At 42.0% G+C, this 14,264-nt stretch overlaps 1 protein-coding gene across 10 annotated transcripts in view; it reads left to right on the forward strand.

Annotated features, from left to right (window-relative positions):
* Window positions 1–13,829, forward strand: part of WASF3 (WASP family member 3) — a 97,534-nt gene extending 83,705 nt beyond the window's left edge. For 9 of the 10 annotated variants that reach the window (XM_074985770.1, XM_074985737.1, XM_074985779.1 and 6 more), the window contains 4 exons: window positions 1,401–1,576; window positions 7,853–8,116; window positions 9,113–9,495; window positions 11,226–13,829. In XM_074985770.1, coding sequence (XP_074841871.1) covers window positions 1,401–1,576; window positions 7,853–8,116; window positions 9,113–9,495; window positions 11,226–11,383 — 981 coding nt within the window. In that variant the 3' untranslated portion in view covers window positions 11,384–13,829. Of the gene's footprint in view, window positions 1–1,400; window positions 1,577–6,872; window positions 7,040–7,852; window positions 8,117–9,112; window positions 9,496–11,225 lie in introns of all 10 variants that reach the window. The other variant, XM_074985809.1, reaches the window with a different exon arrangement.
* The last annotated feature ends 435 nt before the right edge of the window (window positions 13,830–14,264 follow it).

Raw genomic sequence — 14,264 nt, forward strand, 5'->3', positions numbered from 1 at the left:
CCGGGTGCATGCTGCGGTATTGGTGGCATTCCACCGAGCGGTGGATAGAATCTCCCTCCCTACCCATCTCATCACCAAACATTTTCTGATGAGTCTGCAAAATACCTTCCCATCAGAATGTCCTCTGGTCCCTATCTGGGACCTTAACCATGTGCTCAACCCCTCCTGATGCCACCCTTTGAACCCAGGCAACATTTTCCTGGCTCCATCTGTCGATGAAGGTCTTGTTTTTAGTTGCCACCACATCAGCCAGGAGGGTTGGGGAGCTTGCCGCTGTCATGGCTGAACCTCCTTATACAGTGTTTACCAAGGATGGTCACTCTTTGCTCTCACCCTAAGTTCCTCCTTAAGGTTCCCTCTCCATTTCACATCAACATCCACATCAATATCCATTTACCTGTTTTTTTCCCAAGCCTCCCTCTGACCCTGTGCATGCAGGTGTTGTCCTTCTACATCAGTCACACTACATCCGTCACACAAAACCTTAGCACAAGTCTCCTAGGCTCTCCCTATCCTTTGTGGAGCGATCCAAGGGCCTGCCAGTTTCATTTCAACAGCTGTCCAGGTGGATCTCCACCTGTATCCACACTTACTGTACATTTAACCAAAGGGAGCTTCCAGGTGTTGTCACTGCCCATTCTACCTGGGGTGTGTCTTCCACCGTCATCTTTCTCAAGAACATACTCCTTACAGACATTTGCAAGGTGGTGACATGGTCTTCCAGCAACATGTTTGCACAGCATTACACATGCTCATCTTCCATTGCTTCTTCCGTTCAAGTGGGTCAAGCAGTTCCGTCGACTGTAATCATTGCTAGGCTCCAAACCCACCTCTAAAGTGCAGCTACTGCTTTATAGTCACCCAGAGTGGCCCACCCATGGAGATACTATTCTAAGAAGGAAAGCTTGTGTAGTTATGATGGTTCTTTCAGGTGTCTGTCCCCGTGGGTGTTCCACTTCCCTTCCTCCTTCCCCTGCTTTGGAGTATCCTGCTCTGTATGCTATGGTACAGGATGAACGGAGGGGCCCATGTCATGCGTGCACTAGATAGCACAAGGAGGCGCTGCTGAGCATGGGCAGCACAGGAAACCCTGGCTATAGAAGAAACTCCGAACACCGGTGCAAGGGTGCACCAGCACCCAAACTGGAGCACCCATGGGGGGACACATCTCGAAGAACCATCATTACTGCACAAGGTGAGTAATTTCCCCTTCTGTGAGGTCTATAGAATAAGGAGGTATTTAACGCTTCTCGTTGTCATTGTTACTGCGGAGGAATTTTGTGTAGACTTGGCTTTATCTGTTGTTCTAGTCTTATTTCTAACGCTAACTGCATTTTAACCTGCTCTTTTCCTTTCCCTTTTCTCTTTTGCATGCTTGCTTTCTCTCCTTTGCACATTAGGAGCAAAAGCGTATAGATGGCACAACCCGTGAGGTGAAAAAGGTTAGAAAAGCCAGGAACAGGCGCCAAGAGTGGAATATGATGGCATATGACAAAGAGCTTAGACCTGACAACAGGTTGTCTCAAAGTGTGTACCATGGAGCATCTTCCGAGGGATCCCTGTCCCCAGATACTAGGTCTGTTTTCAACAAGCCCTTTGCTATATCACAGTTCTATGTTCGGCGATTCTGAGTAGCCTTAGATTTAGAATGTAGCAGTTAGTTTAAAAATAAAACATTGTTAAACTTGTTCTCAAAATGCTTGTGAAAATTAAGAAATATACACTAAGTACTTCAAATTTCTGTGCATCTATTCTATATATTTTTGTTGTCAGAACTTTATTCATTGTATTGAAATTGTGTGATAGTGTTTGCTACATATTTTATTTTTGTATTTTGAACAGGTATAACCGAAGAAAGTTGTGTGTTTTGTTAATTCCAGTGTGTCTTCCTTCATTTTGACATTGATATGTTTTATAGGTACTGACAGTACATGTTGCTTTTCTGTACAAGATGACTTAATCTCAGAATCTAGTCCTCTCTGAGATTTTCAGTTGTTTTTCTGCGCAAGTGAAAGATATTTTAAGTAATTTGTATGTATTTAATTTTGCCTTTAGTGGCATACTATAATTTGGGAACAATTCTTTGTCATTCTGCTTTTTTTTTTGCAATCAAGTGGCAAAACCACATGCATTTTATTGCTTAAAACAAACCACTTTGAACAAAAATCTCCTGTCAGATTCACACAACAGAGCTCATCTTCAGTATTCTTCTCCCTCGATGTGTGTGAAACTCCCTTGGAGCTCAGCAAAAGATCTGTATGCGAAGGAAGAGCGAGACATCTGAGTCTGTACATCAAGTGGGTCTAGGTAGAAATTTTTTCCCTAAATATTTGTTCTATGTGTATTTAATTCTTAGGAGGAAGAAACACAGAAAATAATTGGAATCTAGTGAAACACCAAACTATTTGACAGTTCCAGTAAGTGGTTAGGATGTTGACTTGCTGTGGCTATTGGGCAACAGCTGAGCAGGAGTGGATTGATGTTTTCACTGGATAGTTGTGATTAATGATGGGAAGTCTGCTCAGAACTTTGTTTCTTCAGTAATGAATGTCTGTGTGTGCCGTAGTCTTCTGCCAGATGAAGTTGACTTCTTGGAAACCAGCCAGAGTTTTTGTTGTTTTGTTCTCCTGCTATCAGTGTTAAATTTCAAGAGTTTGTGTTCATACTTTCTCGCTACTTGTGTATGTTTTAATGGGCATTTTCTTTAGTTTACTGTAATTTCTAGTGCCAAAAATGTGTCCTGCTAACTAATTTTTCTTTTTATTACAAGTTTTTTTTTAAGTTTGCATTTTCAAAATGTTGATCTGAATCTTGCTTAAATTTAGTGCCATATAAAATAACTTGGTGCCTTCTGTACTATGACAATGGTGTGGGCGCCCCACCTTCCTGTGTGGGAAGCCCTGGGACAGGGAGGTTTGTCTCGGTCACCCTGCTTCATCTCCTGTCCCATGGGGCTGATCCAGCTCCCCCTCTGGCCTATGGCTGCCATCACAGCATGCAGGTAGTGTCCTCTCCTTGCTCTACCCTGCCCCACTCCATTCTTTTTTGGCACTGGCAGTTATGTTTGTGTCTCTTTTCACATCCCATAGTGGTTAGGGTTGAGGCTGAAATGGGGGACCCTGTGCACAGAGATAGGGACACTGTGCATATTTATAAAGTGCACATTGGTTAATCCAGGTCTGATTGAACTGATGGAATGGAAGCAACACTCTCTCGATTCAACTTCAAAATGTAGGTTTTTTGCATCTCTGAGCTTTCTTCCTTCACACATCCCAACTTTGTATCTAGTCTATCATCCTGGTTCCAGGGACCTTGTTTTAATCGCATCATGCTTAATTTACTTTCTTTTTGCCCTTTATTTCCATGTAATGTTAAAACGTGTTCATTTTGCTTTGTGTGCAGACTTTTATAATGTGGAGAAAGCAACCTCAGAGAAATAGTTGTACTATGTAGCTTTCCTTATGAAGGAACTGTAAAGTCCCTCTACTAGGAGCTGGAGTATTTTGGTGTGGGAGGAGGAGGAGGAGTAGTAGTAGTAGTAGTGTCATGTTTATTATGACATTATACTCTTCTTCTTACTACAAATTTTAAAATGTGTTTAGTAATGTGAACAATGAATTTTGCATGACACAAATACCTGACTATATTACTAAGTCTAGAGATAAAGCGAGTGAGTTAATATCTTTCAATTGGACCAGCTTCTATTTGTTAGAGAGACAGGTTTTGAAGCTACACTGAAGCTGTATCTACACTACGAGAGAAATTCAAATCTACTAAAATAAATTTTGTAATTCTGGAATTTATAAGTTTGATTTTGACTATCCTCACCTCCCCACATGCTCCTTACAAAGTTGACTTATTGCTGCCAAACGCAATTGGCAAAAGTCGACTGTTGGCAGTAGTGCTCTGTAGGAACTTATTCCGCAGTTCCCTCATCCCCATAGCATTCTGCACTTGCTTGTTGGTCTTTGACATCTTCCCACACTGCATTTTGCTCATTCCCCTCCTGTGGTAAGCAAACATCCATTTTTCCCATTGGAGGGAAGGAAAAGTAGGGGCGTCCACAAAGATGGCAAAAAAGTTTACAGAAATCTCTTTCTTCTGGAGCTGAATTCTCAACTGGCCATACGCTGAGTGTCCCCCCCTTCCGTGATTGCATCTGATCCCTGAAAATAATACAGGGACCCTGACTGTATTCTCAAAGTTAGAACAAAGAGGATAGAAAAGACTATGAGAAAAGGTCTTTGTCTTCCCTTTTCACTACACAGACATTGCCAACATGGGGGATGGCAGTGAAATCGCATACTCTGAATTATAATTAAAACAGGAGTCTCAGCTGGCCCTCCCCCCCAGTGTTTTGGGTGGTCAAAGCATGAAGGCAGATAGGAAATGTTAGGAAAAAGATTTTGTAACAGAAATATCAAACCAGCAGGTGTCTGCAATGGGCAGCAAGCTACCGAAAATATTTTTGGTGGGGGGGTGGGGCTGTGGTCTGCAGCTGCAGAGCCAGTTGAAATGTTGAAGTAGTCCCCCCCGCAACTATTTTAGCTGCCAGGGAGACTCTCCCCCACCCCCACCCCCACCCGCAGTGGCAGCAAGCCCCAGAATATTGTAGTTGCTGGGGGAGACTGCATGGTCAGCACCAAAAGGCAGGCACATCCTTTTATTGGGTCAGGGACTACCCACTTGATATGGCTGAGCACAGGAAAGACCCCACCTGTGGGGGTAGGTAGGGGGGTTCGAGCACAAACAAATGTAAACTGTTGAGAAGTTTTTCAACCTCTTAGGCAAGCACAACCCCCACAACAGCCTTGCTGCCGTGTGGTGCCATGGGGCAGTGGCTGATGCCAGGCAGTGGAGGAAAAAAATAAGTGTAGGGACAGAACCATTAACTCAGTGCAGGGGCTCTTTGTAATAGGTAGGTGTGCTCACAGCACTAATAGCAAAGGAAGAAAGACATTTCTCAGGCTCTCATGCAAATGTGAGCCCACAGCCACAGGCTTCCTTGTCCCAATTTGAAATTCATGGCGTTCCTGTAACCATTTCCTGTGCACCTGGGCTGTGTCTACACGTGCCCCAAACTTCGAAATGGCCATGCAAATGGCCATTTCGAAGTTTACTAATGAAGCGCTGAAATGCATATTCAGCGCTTCATTAGCATGCGGGCGGCAGCGGCGCTTCGAAATTGACGAGCCTTGCCGCCGCGCGGCGCGTCCAGACGGGGCTCCTTTTCGAAAGGACGCCACCTTCTTCAAAGTCCCCTCATTCCCATGAGCTCATGGGAATAAGGGGACTTCGAAGTAGGCGGGGCCCTTTCGAAAAGGAGCCCCGTCTGGACGCGCCGCGCGGCGGCAAGGCTCGTCAATTTCGAAGCACCGCTGCCGCCCGCATGCTAATGAAGCGCTGAATATGCATTTCAGCGCTTCATTAGTAAACTTCGAAATGGCCATTTGCATGGCCATTTCGAAGTTTGGGGCACGTGTAGACACAGCCCTGGAGAGCAGCGGCCACAGCGGAGCACTGGGGGGGATTGTAGGTTACATATGGGACGCCTCTGGAGGCTAATAAATTTGATTTTAAGATGTGGCACTTGCACTCTGGCCTTTAATCAAACTTTTGAATTCAAGCTTGATGCTATCCCCATCAGGTAATGACGATATTGTAGTATCGGTATTTGTGCTCCCTTTGAGCTAATGGTATTTATAGTGAAGACAGTCATGTGGTAATATTGAGCTAACTGCCTTAAATTTGAATTTATCTCATAGCATAGATGTAGCCAGAGTTCCTCTTTAGGTCTGGGGTGTAAGTAGTAAGAGAATCATAGCTAAGTACAAGACCAAACAGAGAGCTTAACATAAGTCATTAGCGCATATGGGCTACGTCTACACCAGCCAAAAACTTCGAAATGGCCATTCAAGTGGCCATTTTGAACTTTATAATGAAGTGCTGAAATACATATTCAGCGCCTCACTAGCATGCGGACAGCCGCTGCAGTTTGAAATTGACGCGGCTCACCGCCGCGTGGCTCGTCCAGATGGGGTTCCTTTTTGAAGGGACCCCGGCTACTTCGAAGTCCCCTTATTCCTATCTACTCATAGGAATAAGGGGACTTTGAAGTAGCCGGGGTCCTTTTGAAAATGAGCCCCATCTGGGCGAGCCATGCAGTGGCGAGCTGCATCAATTTCGAAGTGCCGTGGCCGCCCGCATGCTAATGAGGCGCTGAATATGTATTTCAGCGCTTCATTAGTAAACTTCGAAATGGCCATTTGCATGGCAATTTCAAAGTTTTTTGCTAGTGTAGACACAGCCATGGTGTCTGTTTCATCTTGTGTAAAGCTTGGCGCTCTCACCAACAGAAGCTATCCCAATACTAGATATTACTTCACCCACCTTGACTCTCTAGTATCCTGGAACTGACATGGCTACAATGGTACTGCATTGCAGGAATCTGCACTTCCACTGAGAGGTAGTTCAAGGACTGTGGTAGGGTGAATAAGATATTTAAGTAGTATAATGCACCCTTTTAACCTTCATCTGCCTTGCAAATGTTGGGCTGAAGCTATAAAAGTAAGAGGAGAAGTGAGTCCAGTTCTCACAAAACTCTTATGGTGAATAGTGCAAATAGAAATGCTATTAACAGACCGTCTATAAAATAAACTAACTCATGAAATATGGATCTTTTTAGCTTTGTAGATTTTGACAAACTGCAGCGATGTGGTTATATTCATTCTATCTTATAGTTTATTACAGAGCTTCGGCAATTAAAAAGCTTTTGTTAATATGTTGTCCCGATCAAAGCCATAAAGTTTGAAATCCAAGTTACTAGACTTTGTCTATTACAATTCGTTTATGTTATACCTGTTGTACTTCAGAGAGAGAGACACAAGCTGAATCCAAATAGAAACCAGCAGATAAATGTGAGAAAAGTAAGAACAAGAAAAGAAGAGTGGGAAAGAAGGAAAATGGGCATTGAGTTCATGAGTGACGCAAAGAAACTGGAGCAGGCAGGAAGCATGAAAAAGGACAAAATGCCCAAAGGGTGTGTCATTTTATTTTACTTCAAACCCCGGCTTTTTGGTGCTTGCCTTGTTTCCAGTCTGAGACAACCTGCATCACTTTACTGACTGTTTTAACCAAGTGACAGGCTGTATGACCATTACTAATGCAGTACAGCTTTGTGCAGTTATGGGATCCTTTTGCTCCCTCTCTTGGGCTTATTTGACAAAGCAGCATAGATTTTGCATCTTTATGAACTCTCTGCTCAACTAATATTTGCATTTTTCAATATCTCTCAGCCTTTCCAGCCAAACTACTTACACAAAGAAAGCAAGAAGGAGTTTAAATATTAAGCTTTTGACATTAGCTCTCTGCTTTAAGACATGGTTTTCTATATAACTGACTGCTTCTATTCTTGCTTTCTCTTTTTGCTTTCATTGTTAATACCTAGCTGGTTACCCACCGTTATTAATTGTGTCTTGCAACTGGGAGAAAAAAAAAACTATATTGGCTTTGCTTTTGTATTCAGTTTGATTTATTCTACAGTATTCTGTCAGATTTAATATGCCAAAGTATTGAAATGATGCAGACCCTGCAGATTAAGTTGCTGTGTACTCTGGTGTGTCAGAGTAATTCATTTTGCAGTTACATGAATCTGAATAGGGATTGGCTGTTGCCTTAATTTATTGCTGCTGTTGTAGTTTCCATAGTCTGACAAATACTTGGTAAGAAAACAGGGAATCTCATCACAAGAAAAGTTATTCTCAATGCAGTCATTACCCTTAATGCTTAGCATTTGAGACCGCTTGCTGCTATGCTCATGTGCTCTATTCCACCCCATCCTGTTTAATTTTAGATCCCATGCATCCGATGTTACCGATTATTCTTATCCTGCTACTCCGAATCATTCCCTTCACCAGCAGCCAGTGATATCTTCATATGGAACAGGAGATGGACCACAGTATATGGGTGTAAACCAGGGCCTTGAGCATGAATATAGACCATCTTCTATCACGGTGCGTCATGTGATCTTAAACAGACCTCAGCAACCTCCTCCACCTCCGCCCCAGGTCTCAGATGGCACACACAGCTCTGTACCTTTGGTACCATCAGACTATGGGTAAACCTTCTGATTTATTGGTGGGTTCTTTGAAAAACCAACACAATGTGCATTTTTCATCACCATAATAGAGTACTTGGGAGACAGTTTACATGTTGAAAATTGTACAAATATAACCAACCCAGTTTAACACTTCAGTGAGATACATAAAAGGAAATTTCCTAATTTGCAAAGCATATTTAACCGTGAATGGTTGGGGAGAGAAATGTCAAAATTTGAAATACTGAACAATATTTAATATGGCTACCTTAATATGGCTGTAAAATGGGAAAAGCCATCAATGCATTGCCAATCAAATGGATATTTGCAAGATTTTCTTGTGTATGAGGAACACTAGGTACAGGAAGAACAGTGAAAAGACCTGTGTCACCTCATAAACTGGCAGATGCATATGACAAAGTGGGTCTTTGCCCACGGAAGCTTATGCTTCAAAAAATCTATTAGTCTATCAGGTGCCATGGGACTTATAGTTTTTGTGAATACAGACTAACACGGCCGACCTTCTTATACTAGCTACAGAGTAGAGCATTGAAGAATATTCAAAACTGTAAGAAAAGAATAGAAATAGATGCATATAATAATGGTGTTATTTCGCACATCACATATGCAAGAGGTTAAAATGATTTCTTTAGAAACAAATATTTCCATTTCTACCTCACAGGGTTATTGAGAACGAAGGTAGATTCATAAAGTGTTTGTAAAACTTGGAGTATGAAAAGCCCTATATAGTGCTTGCTGTTAAAAATTTCAGCTGTCTTGGATAACGTTATAATGTTGCCCTTCAGTATTTGCAGTATTCCATGTAAGAAAAGCTAAGGAATTTGCTGGGAAAAGACACAAAGGGTCAGTTAATGGTATCTGAGGCAAAATACATGTATTTTTTAAAGGGTGACCACTGTGTCCAGGCTAAGTGTAACTACTTCATTTCAGGAAAGAACTGTTCTTACTGACAAATTTCAGTTTTTTAAGGTTATATTTGTTCTTTTCTTATATTAGGATGCTCCCGGCTCAGATGGTGGATTATTATAACCCTACTGGACCTCCCCTCACGCCCCTTCCCCCTATGATTCCTTCAGCCCAAACTGCTTTTGTTAGTCCTCTTCAGCTTCCTGTGGCGCCTTCCCATTCTGGCCTAGTGACCGGACCTACCTATGCTGCTGCTGCCGCTGCTGCGGCTCCGCCTCCTCCTTCTGGGCTTGTTGTCACAGCTTCCCCTCCCCCTGGCCCACCTCCTCCCCCACCAGGTCCTCCTGCTGCGGGTTCGTCTCTCACGTCCTCCCCGATGCATGCTTTTTCAGTTCCTGAAGCAAAACGACATGAGCCCACACAGCCTCCGGTCAGCGATGCTCGAAGTGATCTTCTTGCTGCTATTCGAATGGGTAAGTGAACACAGAGTTTCAGACCTATTCCTTTTACACCATCAGACTACAGTGTCTACTATGATTTGTGTTCATGGCTGCTGTTACCAACAGGCCACGATTTTGTCTTTCTAATTTACTGAAGCGATGTCTACGCTACATGATAAAGTCGATTTTTAAGGTAGTCAGTTCAATTTTACAATGTCACTGTCTGCACTGAGAACACCATTAGGTCAATTTTAGAGAGCACTAAAGCTGATATTATTACACTGACCATGTGAGTCAGTGTAGTGCCAAGTTTGAATTTAAAAGGTTGGATTAATGCTAGTGTGGTAATGGCATTTATTTAAATCGACTTTATTGGCCTCCAGAGGTGTCCCGTATGTGTTCTGCAATGCCCCATGGTTGTCCACTGTGGCTGTTTCCATCTCCACTGCTCCCCAGCTGCATAGGAAGTAGGTAACAGGAAGCCTGTCAATTTGAATTCACACCAGGAAGCCAAGGAAATTGAAGTGGGCACCTGGGCCCATTTTGACTTCATTTCTTGTGCGGCGCTCGCATCTAGCCATGAAAAAATAGCTCCAGTACAGGGTGATGGCTGCTTTCTTGCACAGGATATACCAGAACAGGCTGAGATTTTGTTCAGCACTGGCATGAGGCCCTGGCCCACCAAGCCATGCAGCAGCTAGTCTGTGTTTATATGAGAGGCCGAGAAGCTTCTTTTCTGCCATTCACATTTGTACAGGGGCAGCCCCCAAGCCCACAGGTGCCATGCAGTCGGGGGTCATTCCCCCACCCAACCACATCACATGGCTAGCCCCTAACCCAATAAAAGCATGTACCTGCAGTGCATTGCAGACCATGCTTCCAGACAGCACCATGTCCTGGCTCTGTTTGGTGAAGGCTCCAAAGGTGTCAAAGATTTCTGGGGGTGGCTCTCACCGGGGTGGGGGGATGTCTCCCTCCCCTGCCCCTGCAACAAAGATTTTCAGGGGCTGGCTGTCACCCGGGGGAAGTCTGGTACTGGTGTCTGCACCATGCTAACAGGAGCCTTTCAGGAGCTGGATGGCCCCTCATAGGCAACACAAGCCAGGGAGTCTGGATGGCCCCTGGGGAGCTTGGTCTTTGCTATGTTTTTGGTGGGGCAGCAGTCTCTGGGGGCTGGCAGAAAGCTCTGTAAGTGACCATGTTAACTGGTCCCTCAGCTGCAACCCCCACCCTATCCTGTGAACCATCGTACCAAAGCAAGCTTTGGAAAGTCGGCTCCCTTTCAAGAAAGCACTTTTTGTTTTCAGGGAACTGAATTGTTTCTGTTGTTATTTGTAGTTTAACCAGTGAATCTACAGCATGTGATTTTTAAACTGGATTACCAGTTAGTCCATAGCTTTCTTTCAACCAGCAACTTTCGGGAAACCGTAATATGTTTAAACGAGCACCCTTGATTTTCCTCAAAAGCTTTAATAAATGACAGAAGAAGGATATCATAAGCTGTAAACTGTTCCCATAACATTTTCAGAGATGTTTTATCTGCTTTTTGTAAAATCTATGTTAATTCAGTTATAAAAGCAAGATATTTCAGTTTATTTGGTCATCTTTATTGATGCTTTTTTTCCAATCTTTGGTTTTTTTTAGCAAATTCGTTATCAAATGGCTTCCTTAAGACAGGTCATACCATACTGTGGTTGCAAGGGGGAAGTGTAGTTTTAGATGCAAAGAACTGTTTTTGAACATAATTATCTACCTGTCTGTAGGAATTCAGCTGAAGAAGGTACAAGAGCAACGTGAACAAGAAGCAAAGCGAGAACCTGTTGGAAATGATGTGGCAACTATTCTTTCAAGGCGCATAGCTGTGGAGTATAGTGATTCTGATGATGATTCGGAATTTGATGAAAACGATTGGTCAGACTGAGGCTTGGAATTCATGAAATGTTTTGCTCCAATAACCACACCATTAGCAGGACAGAAGGCAGAGTGTTGAAGTGTATTAAAACTAGCAATCTAAGTATTAAAAATGAATTGGTGGTGTTCAGAATGGTGTAGCTTAGCAACTATTGTAATAATAATGTGATTATGCTGGTGCAGATCTAAAAATTCAGTCTTATTTTCAGTATTTACTGCATAATACATAAGTGCCACTAAATGTAGCAAATCTTGTGCTGCACGCAAAGTAGACTGCAGTTGTTGCACTGTTACGATACCAGCATTTTGTGTTACTTTCTTGACCATGAACTTATAGAGGATATTTTTGCTTTACATCTTAATCCTTTATAATTTTGCAAACTAGGTACTCGTGAAACTTTCTGGCTGTTAGTCCTGTAGGATTATGAGGAGAGTCAGTGATGCGTTGCTCGGCGATGTCTTCAGTTTCTTAAGTGTTATCTTTTAGCATTTTTTCAGAAATCAATCATTCAACCTTCAAATATAACAGACCAGCTATAAATCATCTTACTACAGCAATTTTAAGTAATTTATTGATTTAGTTGCTTATTATTTTAAAGTCCTTTACACATTCTGGCCATTGAAAAACCACAACTGAAATGTAAGTTTGAAGAGTGAACTCACAGGATTCACTAGTCATTTCTGAGCAAGGACTGGATGACTCGGTCAGTCACTGGAACTTGCTGGCTGGTTTGATAATAAAATAATAAGGTGGTCTCAATTCAGTATATATTAGACACATGTTCATATTATAGAATTTTACCAGTCTCAGGACATGGATTGGCTGTAATTGAAATCAGAAATGCCCTGTTACACTCAGGAGTGAATACCTGGGTGGAGCCACTTGTCAGTACAGACTGGGAAGTTTACTCTGCTACTGTTAATATTATGTCTCTGGATGAATGAAACAACTTCAGTTCAGTGCTAACAACTGGTATGTTTCACAAGTACTAAATTTAGTTTTTTATTCCTGTAGATATAATTATGTATAGATAGGCTTTTGCTTACATGGTATGTGTGTAGTCATGTAATGTCATTTCAGTTTCTTATACCATGGTCATTCAAGTCCCTTGGTTTTTGAATATATTTCTAGCTCAGTATATCCCATTTATATAACACTGACTATTAAAATGGCTTAATTGGTGTTTAGTTATCATACTGTGTATATTTTCAGTTTCTACCAGAAAAGAAGGCTGCAATACAGTCAGTTTTTGCTCTCTATACATTCCCTTTAAACTAATTCATACTTTTTTCAGTATGGTATTGAAACTTGCATATTTTTTCTTTGCACCTCAGACTGCTTCCTTGTCAGATAAAGCTTTTTATGGTGTGTTTGTGAGAGCGGGGAAGGGTTGTTTTTGTTTTTGTTTTTTTTTTTTTCACTCACCAGGTTACAATTTTAATCTTTGTAATGGAAGAGATCTGTATAATTCCAGGTCAAATATTTAGTAAAGCTCTTTTGTTCTGCAGGACCCTTCTGTTCTTAAGCAGGTAGGGAAAAACAAGCATGTCACCTTTATCATCTATTCTGAACTTCCGCACCGGTTCATCCATGCCCGCACATAGCGCTTCTTATTTTGTCCAAAGAAAGTAATATTCTGCTCATCACAATATTCCCATACTAAATTACAGACTACTTTATTGCTATTCAATCTGCCTGTGAGTTTCTGATTTCACTTGAATTTTTAGTAGAGTGACAAAAATGCCTTTGCCTTCATGTTTGTGTTTTACTGCCCATTAAGGGCCAGTAAAGATGCTGAACAAAGGTGAGCAATCACACTTCCCATTAGTCAGTGGGAACGGAGGGCATTCAACATGGTTTAGGATTATTTTTGCCTTAAAATTCAGGGCTAAATTCTGGTACGGGGGTTCCTTCTTAACACTTCAGGCGTTTTTAGTGTTGGTCGTAAGAGTGCAATGGATTTGCAAAACACACCAAAATGACTGTGCGGGTGAGCAAATAAAATGGATAAAAGTGCAACTGATTTGCAGTATTATCCAATGTCACTATATGGGTGGGAGAGCTGCTTTCAATATTCTTTTGATACGGTGTTGAGGTTAAATATTCTGACATCACAATTCTTTCCAATGTAATGAAATTTGATATGACAAAAATATATTTTATGAACACAGAACCATGGCAATTTTGTAATATGCATCAGTTAGTTTTAAACAATGGATATGGAACAAGTGATAATTTCTGGTCAATTAAAGATAACTGGAATTTTTCAGCCATAATAGCCAATCTGTTTTTTTTAAACTTGCAGTATTTTGTCATCTCTGTTCAGTATTTTATCAATACAAATTTAAATTGAATTCAGTGGTGTAAACTAACTTGGTCTTAGGTCATTTTTATCTGTTTGTATATCTTACTCTGGGTTATATAAAAATAACAAATATGAATAAAGTATCACTTTTGCGCCTTTGTGTTTCTTTCCTTAGATCACATTGAATGAATTTTGCTGCTAATATGTTTTTAGTTTGATTAATTTTTTTGTTTGCTAAGAAGTCTAAATGTAGGGTGACTGTATCTCCCTGTCCCAAATATGGGATGGGGAGATATGAGAGGAAGGGACAGCTCCTCCAAGCCCCGGGGAGGTGGGAAGGTGGCAGCAGCCGCCGGCCCTTCCCCAAAACCTCGGGGAAACTGCAGCTGCCCATGCTCCCCGTGATTTCCTGAGGCTCAGGGAAGTGAGGGGGGATGGCCCAAATACAGGACAGTTAGTCCCTTTTAAAACATAAGTTGGGTCGCCTTTTTGGTGTCCCAGATGCGGGAGAGTCCTGCCCAATACAGGACGGATGGTCACCCTATCTAAATGATAACCTGGTAATTTTGAACTACTGTAAATTCT

Source organism: Carettochelys insculpta, chromosome 1, assembly GCF_033958435.1.
Source record: "Carettochelys insculpta isolate YL-2023 chromosome 1, ASM3395843v1, whole genome shotgun sequence".
NCBI lineage: Eukaryota > Metazoa > Chordata > Testudines > Carettochelyidae > Carettochelys > Carettochelys insculpta.